The sequence below is a fragment of the Apodemus sylvaticus genome, chromosome 7 (genome assembly GCF_947179515.1).
Source record: "Apodemus sylvaticus chromosome 7, mApoSyl1.1, whole genome shotgun sequence".
NCBI lineage: Eukaryota > Metazoa > Chordata > Mammalia > Rodentia > Muridae > Apodemus > Apodemus sylvaticus.
The window spans coordinates 50313977-50327804 of NC_067478.1; the positions used below are offsets into that span (position 1 = coordinate 50313977).

At 45.1% G+C, this 13828-nt stretch overlaps 1 protein-coding gene across 1 annotated transcript in view; it reads right to left on the bottom strand.

The window, feature by feature from the left end:
* Positions 1-11064, bottom strand: part of Cd109 (CD109 molecule) — a 110475-nt gene extending 99411 nt beyond the window's left edge. Inside the window, exons 1-2 of the mRNA XM_052187757.1 lie at positions 10579-11064; positions 9462-9634 (exon numbers count right to left, since the gene is read on the bottom strand). Coding sequence (XP_052043717.1) covers positions 9462-9634; positions 10579-10649 — 244 coding nt within the window. The 5' untranslated portion in view covers positions 10650-11064. The remainder of the gene's footprint in view (positions 1-9461; positions 9635-10578) is intronic.
* Between the last annotated feature and the right edge of the window lie 2764 nt (positions 11065-13828).

Genomic DNA, 13828 nt, shown 5'->3' on the forward strand with positions numbered 1-13828 from the left:
TAATCTCAGCTCTCAGAAAAAGAGGCAGGAGGATCACAAGTTTGAGGTCAGCCTGGGCCACCTAGAGAGACTCTGTCTAAAAGAACTAAAATAAACTTCCTGCCCAGGCCTGTCTTTTCTCGTGCCTGGCTTTCTGGGATGTCACTCTCCCCTCCACCCACCCGTGTCCGCTCTGCCTGGGCCTCCGTTCCTCATGCACACTTGGGCCATCGAGGTCATGGTCTTGTAAGTTGTATCTCTTGTGCAGCTCAGATGTTCTTAGTATCTTACCTTCTAGTAGTCTTTATGAAAACAATACCTTAAATTCTTTCCCCAGATACAATTTTAAAACCACCTGGCTACCTCCCCAGACTCACTCCCTCCCAGAGAAGACTGAATGAAGAGTGTTCTCAGGAAACACACACAGAAACTGCTACCTGCCCCTCAAGGCTGCTACAAGTCAGCTCATTTCTGCAGTGCATGCACCCTTCCTTCCCATCTCTAAAGTGTGAGATAATAGTTCCCAGCAAACACTGACTACACCATAGCCAAGGAGGGGGTTAGAATGGGCATCTGTAGCCCTCCAAAGGAACGCAATAACAGCAGCATGGCACAGAGAGAGAGAGAGAGAGAGAGAGAGAGAGAGAGAGAGAGAGAGAGAGAGAGAGAGGCACTGTTTGCAAACTTTGGTGCATTTCATCTACACACACGTGGGGAAGCATAGCTCCCATACTGGCTGTGAGACTAGAACTGGCCCAATCTTTCAAGATATTTTATTTAAAGTAATAGGTACACTAACATGACATTCATGGGCTTCAAGGTAAAGCTTTAATGCTTGTATAGATAGTGTCCTTTTTAAATCGAGGATCAAATATTTTATCAACACTTTATAACATTCAAAATCATCTTGGAGCTTTTTTTTGACTTTTTTTTTTTTGAGGCAGGGTTTCTCTGTGTAGCCCTGGCTGTCCTGAAACTCAAGCTGTAGACCAGGATGGCCTTGAACTCAGAGATTGCCTGCCTCTGCCTCCCAAGTGCTGGGATTGAAGGTGTGCACCACCACTGCCCAGGCCTTTTTTTTTTTTTTTTACATTTTTAAGTTATGTGTGTGTCTGTCTGTCTGTGTGTGTGTGTATACCCATGTGTCAATGAACCTGTATGAAGATCAGAGGATTGACTCTCTATTTTTCACATGTGGGTGAGTCTCAGGGACCAAGGATTTCAGGCTTGGCCGCAGCATCTTTACCTGTTCACCCATCTAACTGGCATCTCTTGCAGCTTTTGATGTGCAGTACATTATGCTACATCTAGTCACTCCACTAAGACACACCACCCCAAAGCTGCTGCTTCTTCTCATGTATCTATAAGGTAGTGCCCCCAATCTACCTCTCTGTGCTCTTTTGGGGAGGGCAGAATTCAGTTTCTGTCTTTGGTTGGTTGGTTTTTTAGAGTGGTTGGTTGGTTGGTTGGTTGGTTGGTTGGTTGGTTGGTTGGTTGGTTTGTTTGTTTGTTTGTTTGTTTGTTTGTTTGTTTTGAAAGAAAGCTTCTGTGCTAAAACTTACTCTGTAGATCAGGCTGGCCTCAAACCCAGAGATCCACCTGCCTCTGCCTCTCTGCCTCTGCCTCTCTGCCTCTCTGCCCCTCTGCCCCTTTGTGCCACTGCCTCTGCCTCTTTGCCTCTGCCTCTCTGCCTCTGTGCCTCTCTGCCTTTGTGTCTGCCTCTGCCTCTGTGCCTCTCTGCCTCTGTCTCTGCCTCTCTGCTTCTCTGCCTCTCTGCCTCTGCCTCTCTGCCTCTGTGCCTCTCTGCCTTTGTGTCTGCCTCTGCCTCTGTGCCTCTCTGCTTCTGTCTCTGCCTCTCTGCCTCTCTGCCTCTCTGCCTCTCTGCCTCTGCCTCTCTGCCTCTCTGCCCCTCTGCCTCTGCCTCTGCCTCTGCTTCTGCAAGTTCTGGGCTTAAAAGTACAGGCCATCACTGCCCAGTGAGTTTGATTTCTTGAAACAAGGTAACCCATTGAAACTCTTGACACTGTAACCCATACTGGTCTCAAACTCATGGCAATCCACCTGCCTCAAGCCTCCCAAGTTCTGAGACTGAAGTGCACACTCACTCAGCTTTGCTTTTTTAATTCCAAGTATTGTTCTTCTGGATCCTCCAGTATCATCCCTCCTCCTACTCCTACTCTTCATTCATCCATGGAATGTTAAAGAAACGCCTTTCCGAACGTGAACAGTTTATCATTATAAAACCAACCTAACAAAATATAAAGGCTCAACAGTAAACCCAGCCCAAATTCTTCCAGGATCTGCTTTCTATTTCCAGCACAGCCCTTCGGTGAGTCAGGGGAATAGTGACTCACTCAGCGTTAGATGGGCAACGCATGTTTAACTTGAAGTTTAAAAAATTAGTGTGTTTACCCTCAACCTCATTCAATCCCTGATTCACAACCAAACCCCAGAACATGCTGTTTCTCTGCTAAAAGTTAACACCAAGGCTTGAGGTCGGGCGATACTTGAAAAGCAAGCTGACTCAGGAGGGGCCTCCTCTCAGAATCCGTGAGTCATGGAGCTTGCCGGGGCTTGCCTCTCACTCACTGGCATCCAAGGCTTGGTCAAGTAGACTTTGGGAGACACTGGCAGGCAGTGTTTTCATCTCACAGCACTGAGAATCATCTGTGATGACGGTGACACAGACGTAGTACTGGACCTTCCCCGAGTCCAAGGGGTGACCATGCGTCTACACTTTATAAATGCAGTTCCCACCCCGAGAAACACAGGGACAGAATCTAGATCTCTGCTGTTCTCTGACCAGTTCTCTCACCTCTTCTCGGCAGGCCCATCAGGAGCGTCTCTACCTGAGACACTGCACAGCACTCAGGTGGTGTTAAGCTTCACTATAAGTATATTTAGGGTCTTAGACATAGCTTGTGCATATATTGTGAGAGCTTTCTAGAGGACAGACGGAAGAACCTTACACTATTTGAAGAAGTAGGATCCATTTCCAGCTTTGCCAGCAACAAGCAATTTGACTTTGGGCAGAGCCCCAGATACCAGGCTTCTCCTCAGCCAAAAATTAGATCATTGAGTTGACTTAACTCCGATGTCCCCTTCCAAGTCCAAAACTCTACAGTGACCATAATTACGTTCAGAAAAAAGATGGCATTGCATCTTCCGATTCTTTTGTGATTGTTGTTACATTTTGTTTCCTTTGGGGACAGTCTTGCTATTTAGCCCAGGCTGGCCTCAAACTCCATCTTTCTGTTTCAGCCTTTTAAGTGCTGAGATTACAGGTGTGTATTACCAGGTCTAACTCAATTCACAGTTCTTTAGATCCACATTAGGTCTCATACGATGCGAGTCGAAGACACTACAAGCAAATCTGAAGATGATTGGAGCAGTGGCTCTCAACCTGTGGGTCTCAACCCCTTTGAGGGTCAAATGACCCTTTAACATGGGTCGCCTAAGACCATCAGGAAACACAAATATTTATATTACAATTCATAACAGTAGCAAAAATACAGCTATAAAGTAGCAAGGAGAATAATTTTATGATTAGAGGTCACCACAACATGAGGAACTGTACTAAAAGGTCGAGGCACCAGGAAGGTTGAGAACCACTGATCTAGAGAAAGCTAAGTACAATATACCTCCAGTCTCTGCAACCCAGACAGAACTAAGCTCGGGTTCAGGCCTCACCATTCACTAACTGACTTATTTGTCAGGGAAACTGGATGTCTCCTTTTATTTCTGAGTGTCTATTTCATCCATTTGTAGAAATTAAACAGTGTCCTCAGTATTATAAGCAAACAGTCCTTAATGTACTCGAATAGTTCCTGATAAGTGCTTTAAGCATTTCTTCTTAGCCTTGGAGGAGGTGGCGCACACCTTTAGTCCCAGCACTCGGAAGGCAGAGGTAGGCATATATCTGACTTCAAGGCCAGTCTAATCTACAGAGCAAGTTCCAGGACAACAAGGGCTACCCAGAGAAACTGTCTCAGACAGACAAATACATACATACATACATACATACATACATACATACATACATACATACATGGAGTCTTCATTTAATCCAATAAATATATAATCATATAAAGTGAGAAATCATTATTTATCAGTTAATGAAACTAAAGCCTGCAGGAGTCCGCATGTCCCACAGCCAGCGAAAACACCTGATGCGGCCCTTTACCCTCAGTATCCACCCCTACGAATGTCTGTCCCACACAATAGCAAAGATGTGTGAATGAAGAGCCTACACCATTTAAAAGTAATTCAGTAATTCTCATGTAGTACAGGCTTAGACTGAGTTCTTCTTGCAGAATTGCCTGTATGAACCTGCCCTGGGATCCTCCTACACACTACACTAATTAATGTACTTTGACAAAACCCGTGGGACAGATCTTGATCTACACAAATGAAAGGTACATTTGACAGCATTGTCTCCACCGAAGGGACCATCCTTAGAGAGCTGGGTGGCTTTTTTTTTTTTTTTTTTTTTTTTTTTTTTTTTTTAGCTAATGCCTCAAATATTTAAAATTCCCCTTCTTTACAATGATAGAAAATTTAAAAAAGAAAATCTTCCATACTCAAAGGAAAAACTATTAGGGGAGAGATTTTTTAATTTTTAAAAAGGTATTTTTATTTCATGTATGTGTATGGCTGCATCTGTGTATGTGCACCCCAGGCATGCACATGCCCACAGAGTCCAGAAGAGGGTATGGGGTGCCCTGGGACTAGAAATATAGATGGTTATGAGAGGCCCAGTGTGAGTGGTGCTAGGGACAGAACTCAGGTCCTCTGCAATAGCAGCAAGTGCTGCTAAGGGCGGAGCCACCTCTCCAGCCCCAGGGCTTCCTCCTTAAAAAATCAAATCAACAGATTCTAGTCACTCTCCCTCCAAGAGTTAAGCACAAAATCAAAAGCCAAGTTATCAGAAGACACAGATGCGGAGACTATCTCATCCCAGTATTGCAAGAAGGCAAAGAACGGAGGCAGGAGCATGTATGTGAGTTCAAGGACAGCCTAGTCAACATTTTGACCACTAGGCCAGCCAAGGAGCTATATATCTATAAAGACGCTGTCTCTAAGAGACCAAATAAATAAACACGAGAGATGCTCAGGCAGGTTCCCAAAAGTTTCAGTTGGCATCTTCAGTTCAGCCAATCTTTTTTTTTTTAACGATTTTTTCACATGTATTGGTGTTTTGCCTGCATGTGTGTCTGTATGAGGGTGTCAGATCCCCTGTAACTGATGCTGCAGACTGTAACTGCCACATGGGTGCTGGAGATTGAACCAGAGTCCTCTGGAAGAGAAGCCTGTGCTCTTACCCTCTGAGCCATCTCTCCAGCCTTCCCTTTCCTCCCACCCCGAGGTTTGTTGTTTGTTTGTTTTTTAAACAGGGTTTATTTGGAACTGGTGGCAGAAATTTCTTTGGCTGAGGGAGAGGCTATTGTTTGTTATTTGAAGTAAATTTTGTTTGAAAAAAATAGGGGACAGTTACAAAAAAAAGGTCTGGGTGAAGAAGGGAACAAGAAACAAAGGTTAATTTCAAGGACAAAAAAGAGAACCAAGAAGAGGAAGAAGAAGGCGCTGTCTTCACCCACCAGGGAGGAGCCAAGCCTCTCCTCCACAGCGATCAACATGTTTGCACATGAAGGAAAGTAAGATAATGAGCAGCAGAGACGAAGGTCAAGAAGATAAAGATGAGGATATCATACTGAAAAGCTGAGCTCCACTGAGCTTAGAAGAAATTTTGTTCTAAAAGACTGCTATTCACACACATAATCAGATCACACAGTCCCATATATGTCAAAAAAAATAAATTATTCCATGAAAATAAGTCATCCTCTTCTTCCTATAATAAGGTATATTCTTGTTTTAGGCCTTGAAGGCACATGCCTATAGGCCTAGCACTTGGAAAGCTGAGGCAGGAGGATGGAAAGTTTAACACTAACCTCAGCTACATATTGAGTTAAAGGCCAGCCTGGGATAGATGTGACCCGTCTCAAAACACACCACACACACACACACACACACACACACACACACATTAAATTAAAATAAGGCCCACCCAGAAAAAATTAAATTAAGCAAACTGTGTAATCAATGTTAATAATAGTAGTGATAGTATTCCTGATGCAAATGAAGCTAGAAATACACGCTTACACTGCGGCGCACAAGCCTGGCCCAGGGACTTTTCTAATCACTCAAAAGCATCCCTCTTCTCATCTCCGCTGGACGATAACTCTCTACTAAAACCAACCTTTTCATGAGGGAATTGATGAACTAATCAGACTGAAAATGAACTTATTTGAGCTTATACGATGGGAAAATACAAAACACAAATTCCATAAAGATTCAGGCTCTGGAGCTGTCTCATTCGTCAGCATACTGTCAGGACTGCAGAAGCCAGATAAAGCAGAGGATGTGAGGAGAAGGGAGCTTCCTTGAGCCCTGGCATTACAGGAAGCATCTGCTCAGAGAACAATTAACAGCCTCCGACTGTACAGTAAGACACCCCTTTCAAAGCCGGAGAGCGCTTCTGGCACTGTGAGCTTCAGTGGCCTGAAGCATCAACAGAATCCAGAGACTCCCAGTGGGAGCTCTATTTTCCCACTTTCCTTTTAAAGGTCCATTCCAGCCCAGGGCAGGTTTTCCAATATAGCCTTGAACATATGGGGAAGTACTCCTCCAAAGTTAAAAACAAAATCTAATAGCATTAAAACCAAGTCATAATATGCAACCCTAATGCAGTTGCTATTACAGAGGAAAGTGATAAAGAACTGTTTGGGAAAGAGCATTATTCTAAAATAAGATTGTAGGCTTAGAGAGGTGGCTCAGCAGGTAAGAGAAGTAGCTTCCAGAGGACCTTGGTTCAATTCCCAGCAACCACAGGACGGTTCACAACAGTCTTCAGCAGCAGTTATAAGGGGGGGGGGGGGGGGGTCTTATGCCCTCTTCTGGTCTCCTCAGGTACTGCATATACATTGCATACATATAAACATGCAGGCAAATACTCAAGTCCATAAAATAAAGTATAAGTAAATGTCCAGCCAGGCATGGTGGCGCACGCCTGTAATTCCAGCACTCTGGGAGGCAGAGGCAGGCTGATTTCTGAGTTCAAGGCCAGTCTGGTCTACAGAGTGAGTTCCAGGACAGCCAGGGCTATACAGAGAAACCCTGTCTCCAAAAAACCAAAATTAAAAAAAAAAAAAAAAAAAAAAAAAAAAAAAAAAAAAAAAACCAACAACAACAACAAAAAAGGAAATGTTCAAGCAACACCCAACTAATTGTCAAAATCATTCACGTTCTTCTGGACCTGTACATTCCAGGAAAACTGCCATCAAAATCATAAACTCTGGTCGAATAAATAACAAAGGTGAAATTGCTTATGCATTATTGCCTTTGATTTGATGCTCACTCCAGTGTTTCTTTAGCTACTACCATAGACAAGGGTTTGCTCATTTTCAGAATCGGTAAGTCCCGCCGGGCGGTGGTGGTGCACTCCTGTAATCCCAGCACTTGGGAGGCAGAGGCAGGTGGATTTCTGAGTTTGAGGCCAGCCTGGTCTACAAAGTGAGTTCCAGGACAGCCAGGGCTACACAGAGAAACCCGGTCTCAAAAAAGAAAGAAAGAAAGAAAGAAAGAAGAGAGAGAGAGAGAGAGAGAGAGAGAGAGAGAGAGAGAGAGAGAGAGAGAGAGAGAGAGAGAGAGAGAAAGAAAGAAAGAAAGAAAGAAAGAAAGAAAGAAAGAAAGAAAGAAAGAAAGAAAGAAAGAAAGAAAGAAAGAAAGAAAGAAAGAAAGGGTAAGTCAAGTAATTCAAGGTAAGGCCTGTCCCCATGTGTGAAGGGACATGGCTTCTGGATCTGCTTCTTTGTGGCCAGTACTCCTGCCAGCAGCTAGTGCATAACAGATGCCTAGGAGGACTGCATCCTACAAGATTTTAACTTGATAACTGCACAAGATGGACAGTGGCATCACCTCCGTTGTGCTGATGAGGAATCTGATGCTCAGAGCAGTTGGGGACCTCCTTAGGACCACAGTAGCTCTAGAAGAGATCCCATCTCAAAATAAGGTGGAGAGTGGCCAAGCAAATGACTCAGGGCTTGTCCTCTCCCCTGCACACATTCATGCACACACACACACACAGCCCAGACATTAAGAACCAATCGCATTTCCTCCCCAGGGAAATAACTCCTCTCCCTGACTTTGCTCCCATAGTGGAAAACAGCCAGCCAGAGCACACAGAACCCTTTTCCAGATTCCCAGCTTAAATTTCCCAATCTAGCCAGTCAACCTCCTGTAGAGAAAGAGTCATAGGTATGCATAAACTTCTATAACACTTGAGGATATCTTTCTTTTTTTTTTATGCTGGTAAAGGACAAATTTTTATATAAGGAATTATTGTGAAATCCCATCCATCCTGCACTATATGCTCTTACATGGCTTAAAAACAAACAAACAAACAAATAACTTAGCAGTAGAGGAAATTACACCTCAGTTTCTGGTATAAATACATATATATACTTATAGATATGTATATATATATATATATATATATATATATATACATATATTTGCTTTTATTGACAAATGCTTAACAAGTTGCACAGACTAGATATATAAGTGTTCTTGTAATCAGGACAAAAGCAGACTATATATCCATTTTAATGGAAAATGTGCTTTGTGTATTTATAATCCTAGGTTTAATTTTTCCTTAATAGTAGAAAGTACAAAATAAAAAGATATTACTGGGGCCAGATTAGAACTCAAGCTTGAGTCTCAAAAAAAAAAACAAGAAGAAGAAGAAGAAGAAGAAGAAGAAGAAGAAGAAGAAGAAGAAGAAGAAGAAGAAGAAGAAGAAGAAGAAGAAGAAGAAGAAGAACTCAAGCTTGAAACAAAAGATGTTGGTTCTCTATAATTGTTTGACACTTTTTTCACGTGGCTCCTCCTCCCACACGCACATCACTTCTAAGCTAAAGGAGTTTATTTGGATTTTGTTGTTGTTGTTGTTGTTGTTGTTGTTGTTGTTCTGTAAAACTGAATTATGTCACTCTTCTTTCCTTCCCACTGGCTTACTTAATAAAATCCACTGCATCCAATGACCGAGGCGTTCTGTGAGACATGCATCTATCTCTGCACAGTTTCCGGGCACACACTTGCCTGCATTTCCCACCCTCCTTGCCATCTGTATGTGAGCAACGGTGCCAAGCACTGTTTCCAGACCAGACCCACAGACACCTCCCACGCAGAAAACTCCGGATGTTCTTCCCCTGCAGTCTGATGTGATGCAGCCACACACGGAAGCAATCTGGCTCTTTGTCCACTTGGCGGAACACTCAGGGACAATATCAGATTTCACAGGTGTTAGAATCAAACAGGCTGTGGAAGTCAGTGCAGACTCGTTTGTGGCGTCTGCTGTGTAGCCTATCCTGTGGGTCTGGTACCATATTCCAAGTATGGCTGTTAGACAGTGCAGCTTATCTTACCTCTGTAAAAGACTCCTTCTGTTTCCAGGATGGAGCGCGATCTGTTGGAAGCTATCTTGAACACCTGAGCCTTTACAAGGACATGTGGGGGGCTATTTTCCAGGAGATCCACCCCAATAGTCACATTTGCTCCGGGTCTGATGATCCCTGGGGCTGTCACCAGAAAGCGGGACCTAAAAAGATACCACAGAAAAAAAAGCAAAGTCTCTTATTCACACACACCCCACTGTCCTCACTCTCTGAAAGGGCAGGGATCTCCGCCCTGCTCCACTACGGTATTTACAGTGAACGTGGTGCCTCTGCTGTAGTAAGGCCATAAAATGCTACAGAAATCATAATTCCTCAAACAGTTCAAATGCACAGGAGCCAGAAGGGAAAATGAGGCATGCAGAAGTCACTGCAAAATGCAAGTCCCCAAGCCTCATTAGAGATGACTTCATCTCCACGTTTTCTTAGGAAGCACGTGTGTATTTCGAGGGACACACACACATACACCTAGATTGATGATTCAGCCTGCTCAACACTTCATACTTAGGTATACACTCAAGGGAAAGCAGGGGGGAAATCATCTAACTAATCCCATCAATTAAAATCACCACCTGAAAATAAATACCAGCAATGAAATCTCCAGGTTAGGAAGCATGAAAGTCCCCCAAGGACGCCGGCTGTGGTAACCACTCAAAACTGAAGTAGGACTGCCTAGGATCCTTAGCCTGAGTTAAAAATGAGCACGCGTGCGCACACACACACACACACACACACGTAAAAATAATGATTTCTTTGCTGAAAAAAAAAAAAACTTAAGAAATGGAGCACTTTATACAGTCTAATTTTTGTTAATCTTCTCTGATATAGCACATCATACTCCGGTCACCTCAATCACGCTGACAGTGTCACAGTGGAAACAACCAGTTTAGAAAAAAAAAAAGTCTCTAAAAAAAGAGGTACATTATTAAGGAGCAACAAGTTGCGAGGCAAAGGGAGAGCAGCGTGATCTACAGCTAGAACGACATTCTTTGGTAAGTTTTAGCAGCAGAAGGACCCCAAAGAAAGCCCCCTGGTGGGTCCCACACGCCGCACATCCCCTGCACGGGCGCCCTCCTGCCCGCGCTCCTACCCGGGGGCGGCCAGCGCGACCGCGCACACGCAGAGAAGGTGGGCAGCGCTCAGGAGCCTCCGACTGCGCATCTCGGCGTCTGCCCGTGGGGTCTGCAGCCCGCCAAGTGCGCGCCCTGCAGGGTGTGGCTGGCCACCTCCTGCCCTGGCCTGTCCCGCTTCACACCAGGGTTTAGCAATCTGAAATGGGCGCGCCTAAAAGCAGAGGGATCTAAATTGGGACTTGATGGCTCCACCCATCCCGCTGCATCACAATGGCGCTTCTGGCTTCTCCCCGGCTAACGTCGCGCGTCCCGTGGTTGAGGAAAGCGGTCTCTGCTCACGGCGGCCACAACCTGGCCCCACCTTCCCTGCTTCCCGGGGAGAACAGAGGGCGCCCACTCCCTCGGCCACCCGGAACCTGGGGTTTGTTTACTCTAACGCTCTACCAACGATGCCCCGGAGAGAATCAACAGGCCCATCCTTGTGAGCGGCAATCCCTGGCAGCTATGTGAAGTGGAAAAAAATCAATCATTGTCCTCCAGACGATGAGTCAGAAGTTTAGGAAAATGGCAAGCGTTCGCGTGCCTGTACACACACACACACACACACACACACACCGGTAGGTATATATTGATAATTACTGTATATGTATAAAAACGGGGGAAAACTTTTCTTAAGATAAAAGTTGATGTATACTTAACTCCCTAAGAAAATATTATGGTTACTCTAATTTTAAAAAAGGGTGCCTACCTACCCCTGAATATGACCCCAGCACCTAGTTTTTATTTAAAAAGAGGGGAGAGAGAGAGGGAAAGGAGGGGAGGGAAAGAAGGAGGAGGTAACATAGTGGGGTGGGGATTCTGGCACAAGTAAAAAGTTAGGTGATGCCACTTGAAACTCAGAAGCAACTGCTTAGGAAAATGATTATATCTTTGTAATTATCATATTTTCTGCCGAAAGTGCTTATTAGAATCCTGAGTTTGTAACAATTTGTCAGAACATAGGGTCCTGAGAGAAGTGTGGCCCTGGGAATGAACGTGGCCAGTGTTTGTTGCTGCCCTGCACTTAATGACCACTGCCTCTCTGAACCCAGGTTTTCTGAAGCTGCTTCCCTCACACCCTATTTGGCACCACCCCATCTTCAGATGACTGCATTTCACCATGACTACCCCATAAAAGCAGGCAACTGCCAAAGACTGGGAAAGCAGGGACATTCAGTCCCTGAGGACTTAAACTTTCTCCTTCCCAAAAGGTATTTCAGATGCTGACGGTTTAGTTTAGAACAAAATGCAACTAGAGAAACGTTGAATGTTCTAGCTGTCTGCTTAACTGGGGGGGAGGGGTGGGGGGAGAGTGGCACCTGGACAGTGTGGGTTTAGGAGCACAGGAATTGCTTTCCTCCCTTCCTGCCCTGGGCCTTGTTCACCCTGCTGAACGTCTGAAGATGTCCCTTGTGTCCTGTTCTAAGGGCAGCCTATTGTTAGTGGTCATCTTCCTGTGCAAGTGGGACTTGGGTTTGGTGAGAAGTGTCTGAGTGTGCCCTGGGGAGCAGCTGGTTCTTGGCACAGCTGTTACCGCTAGCCTGGTCTCCTCAGCTCCCTGGTGGGGGGGGGGGGGGGGCCGGTTCCAGTGTGGGCAACGAGCCAAGTTCTAAATCTGTGTGAGAGTCACATCAAGATGTGGATGTTGATTCAGCCGGTCCTGGGTGGAAACTGCAAGTCTTCTTTCCATCCACAGACAGTAAGTAGTCCATAGAGTCTCCAGGTAGGGGTAATTAGGGACACTCTAATGATAAAAAAAAAAAATGGAATATCTGGGTTACTTCCCAAGATTTGATTTCATAGTAATGGACAAGAAATGCAGTCAGGGACTCCAAAATATAACATTGCATTCCAAGATTAATAGAAAAGATTAGAACCAACGGGGTCATTTCACTGTGCATTTTAGGTTGCTATAATCTCCAGGTTCGTGTCTTCCTCATCACAATACGCTTTTGGTAACAGACCCAGCCTCACAGAGATGTAGGCATTAGCCCTATTATAAGGAAGAATAGACTCAAAAACAAGGAGGGGGGAGAGAAAAAGATTAGGGCTGTGGGGTGGGGTGCACACCTTTAATCCCAGCACCCTGGAGGCAGAGGCAAGCAAATCTCTGAGTTCGAGACCAGCCTGGTCTACATAGTCAGTTCCAGGACAGCCAAGGTTACACAGAGAGCAACCCCATCTTGGGGAAATAAATAAATTTAGAAGAAGCTTCAGAAATGCAAAACCTTGGTGATAGAAAGCTGAAAAGCATTAAAAAAAAAAACAATTTTAAAGCCCTGACTGCAATGTGCAGGTTAGCCCCGTGCCAAAGGCTGGCATTCCTAACTCAAGGAAAGACCACAGTCCCCAGAATCCTCTGAGCCAGCCGTGGTTTTGGTAAGACACGATTCTCCCAGGTAGGTCAGGAGGCCAGAGGAATCGGCATGCATTGCTGTGGACCCCAGAGCTCTGAAGAGCATCCCTCCAGCTGTGTGGTTAACACTTGGACATGCTTGCAAGCATGGAAACTGGCCCTGCGCCTGTGCCACACTCAGGACTGTGGCCTTCTCCGCCAGCACCCACCACACTTGGAAGATAACTCCCAGCTGCACCATTAGCCACCCAGGGAGCGTGACCAGAGGATGAGAGGAGCTGGGAGCCTCACAGACTGCAAAGCTAAAGGGGCCCCTGATTCATAAAAGGGAAACTATTAAAGCGAAGACAGCTCTTACAGACATTGGGCACTTATCCAATCCGGACTCAGCAGCGGCATAAAGCATAGGAAAGACCAGAGTCCGCAGATTCACCCGGTGCGTATAACCCAGTCTTGTGTTCTGAGGACCAGATCCAAGCTGTCCAGCCCTGCACTTCCCCGCTTTCTCTCCCTCCTGCCCTCTGGCTTTGCTCTTGCTCTGCTACATTTTAAAAACTCTGTGTTCTTTATTCCTCGTCATACATTTACATATGATGTGTGTGCACGTGGTTTCATTGTGAGGCCATCTTCTTTTCTTTTTATTCTTTTTCTGTTTCCTCTTTGTCACTTCTCTCCCCTTTCTGCTATACTTTTTGTCACATTTTTACTTTATCTTATTGTTTTAAAAATCCCCCACACCCCAAGCCTATAATCCCAGCACTCAGAAGGCAGAGGCAGGCAGATCTCTAAGTTCGAGGCCAGCCTGGTCTACAGAGCAAGTTCCAGGGTAGCCAGGGCTACACTGAGGAAACCCTGTCTTTAAAAAAACAAAA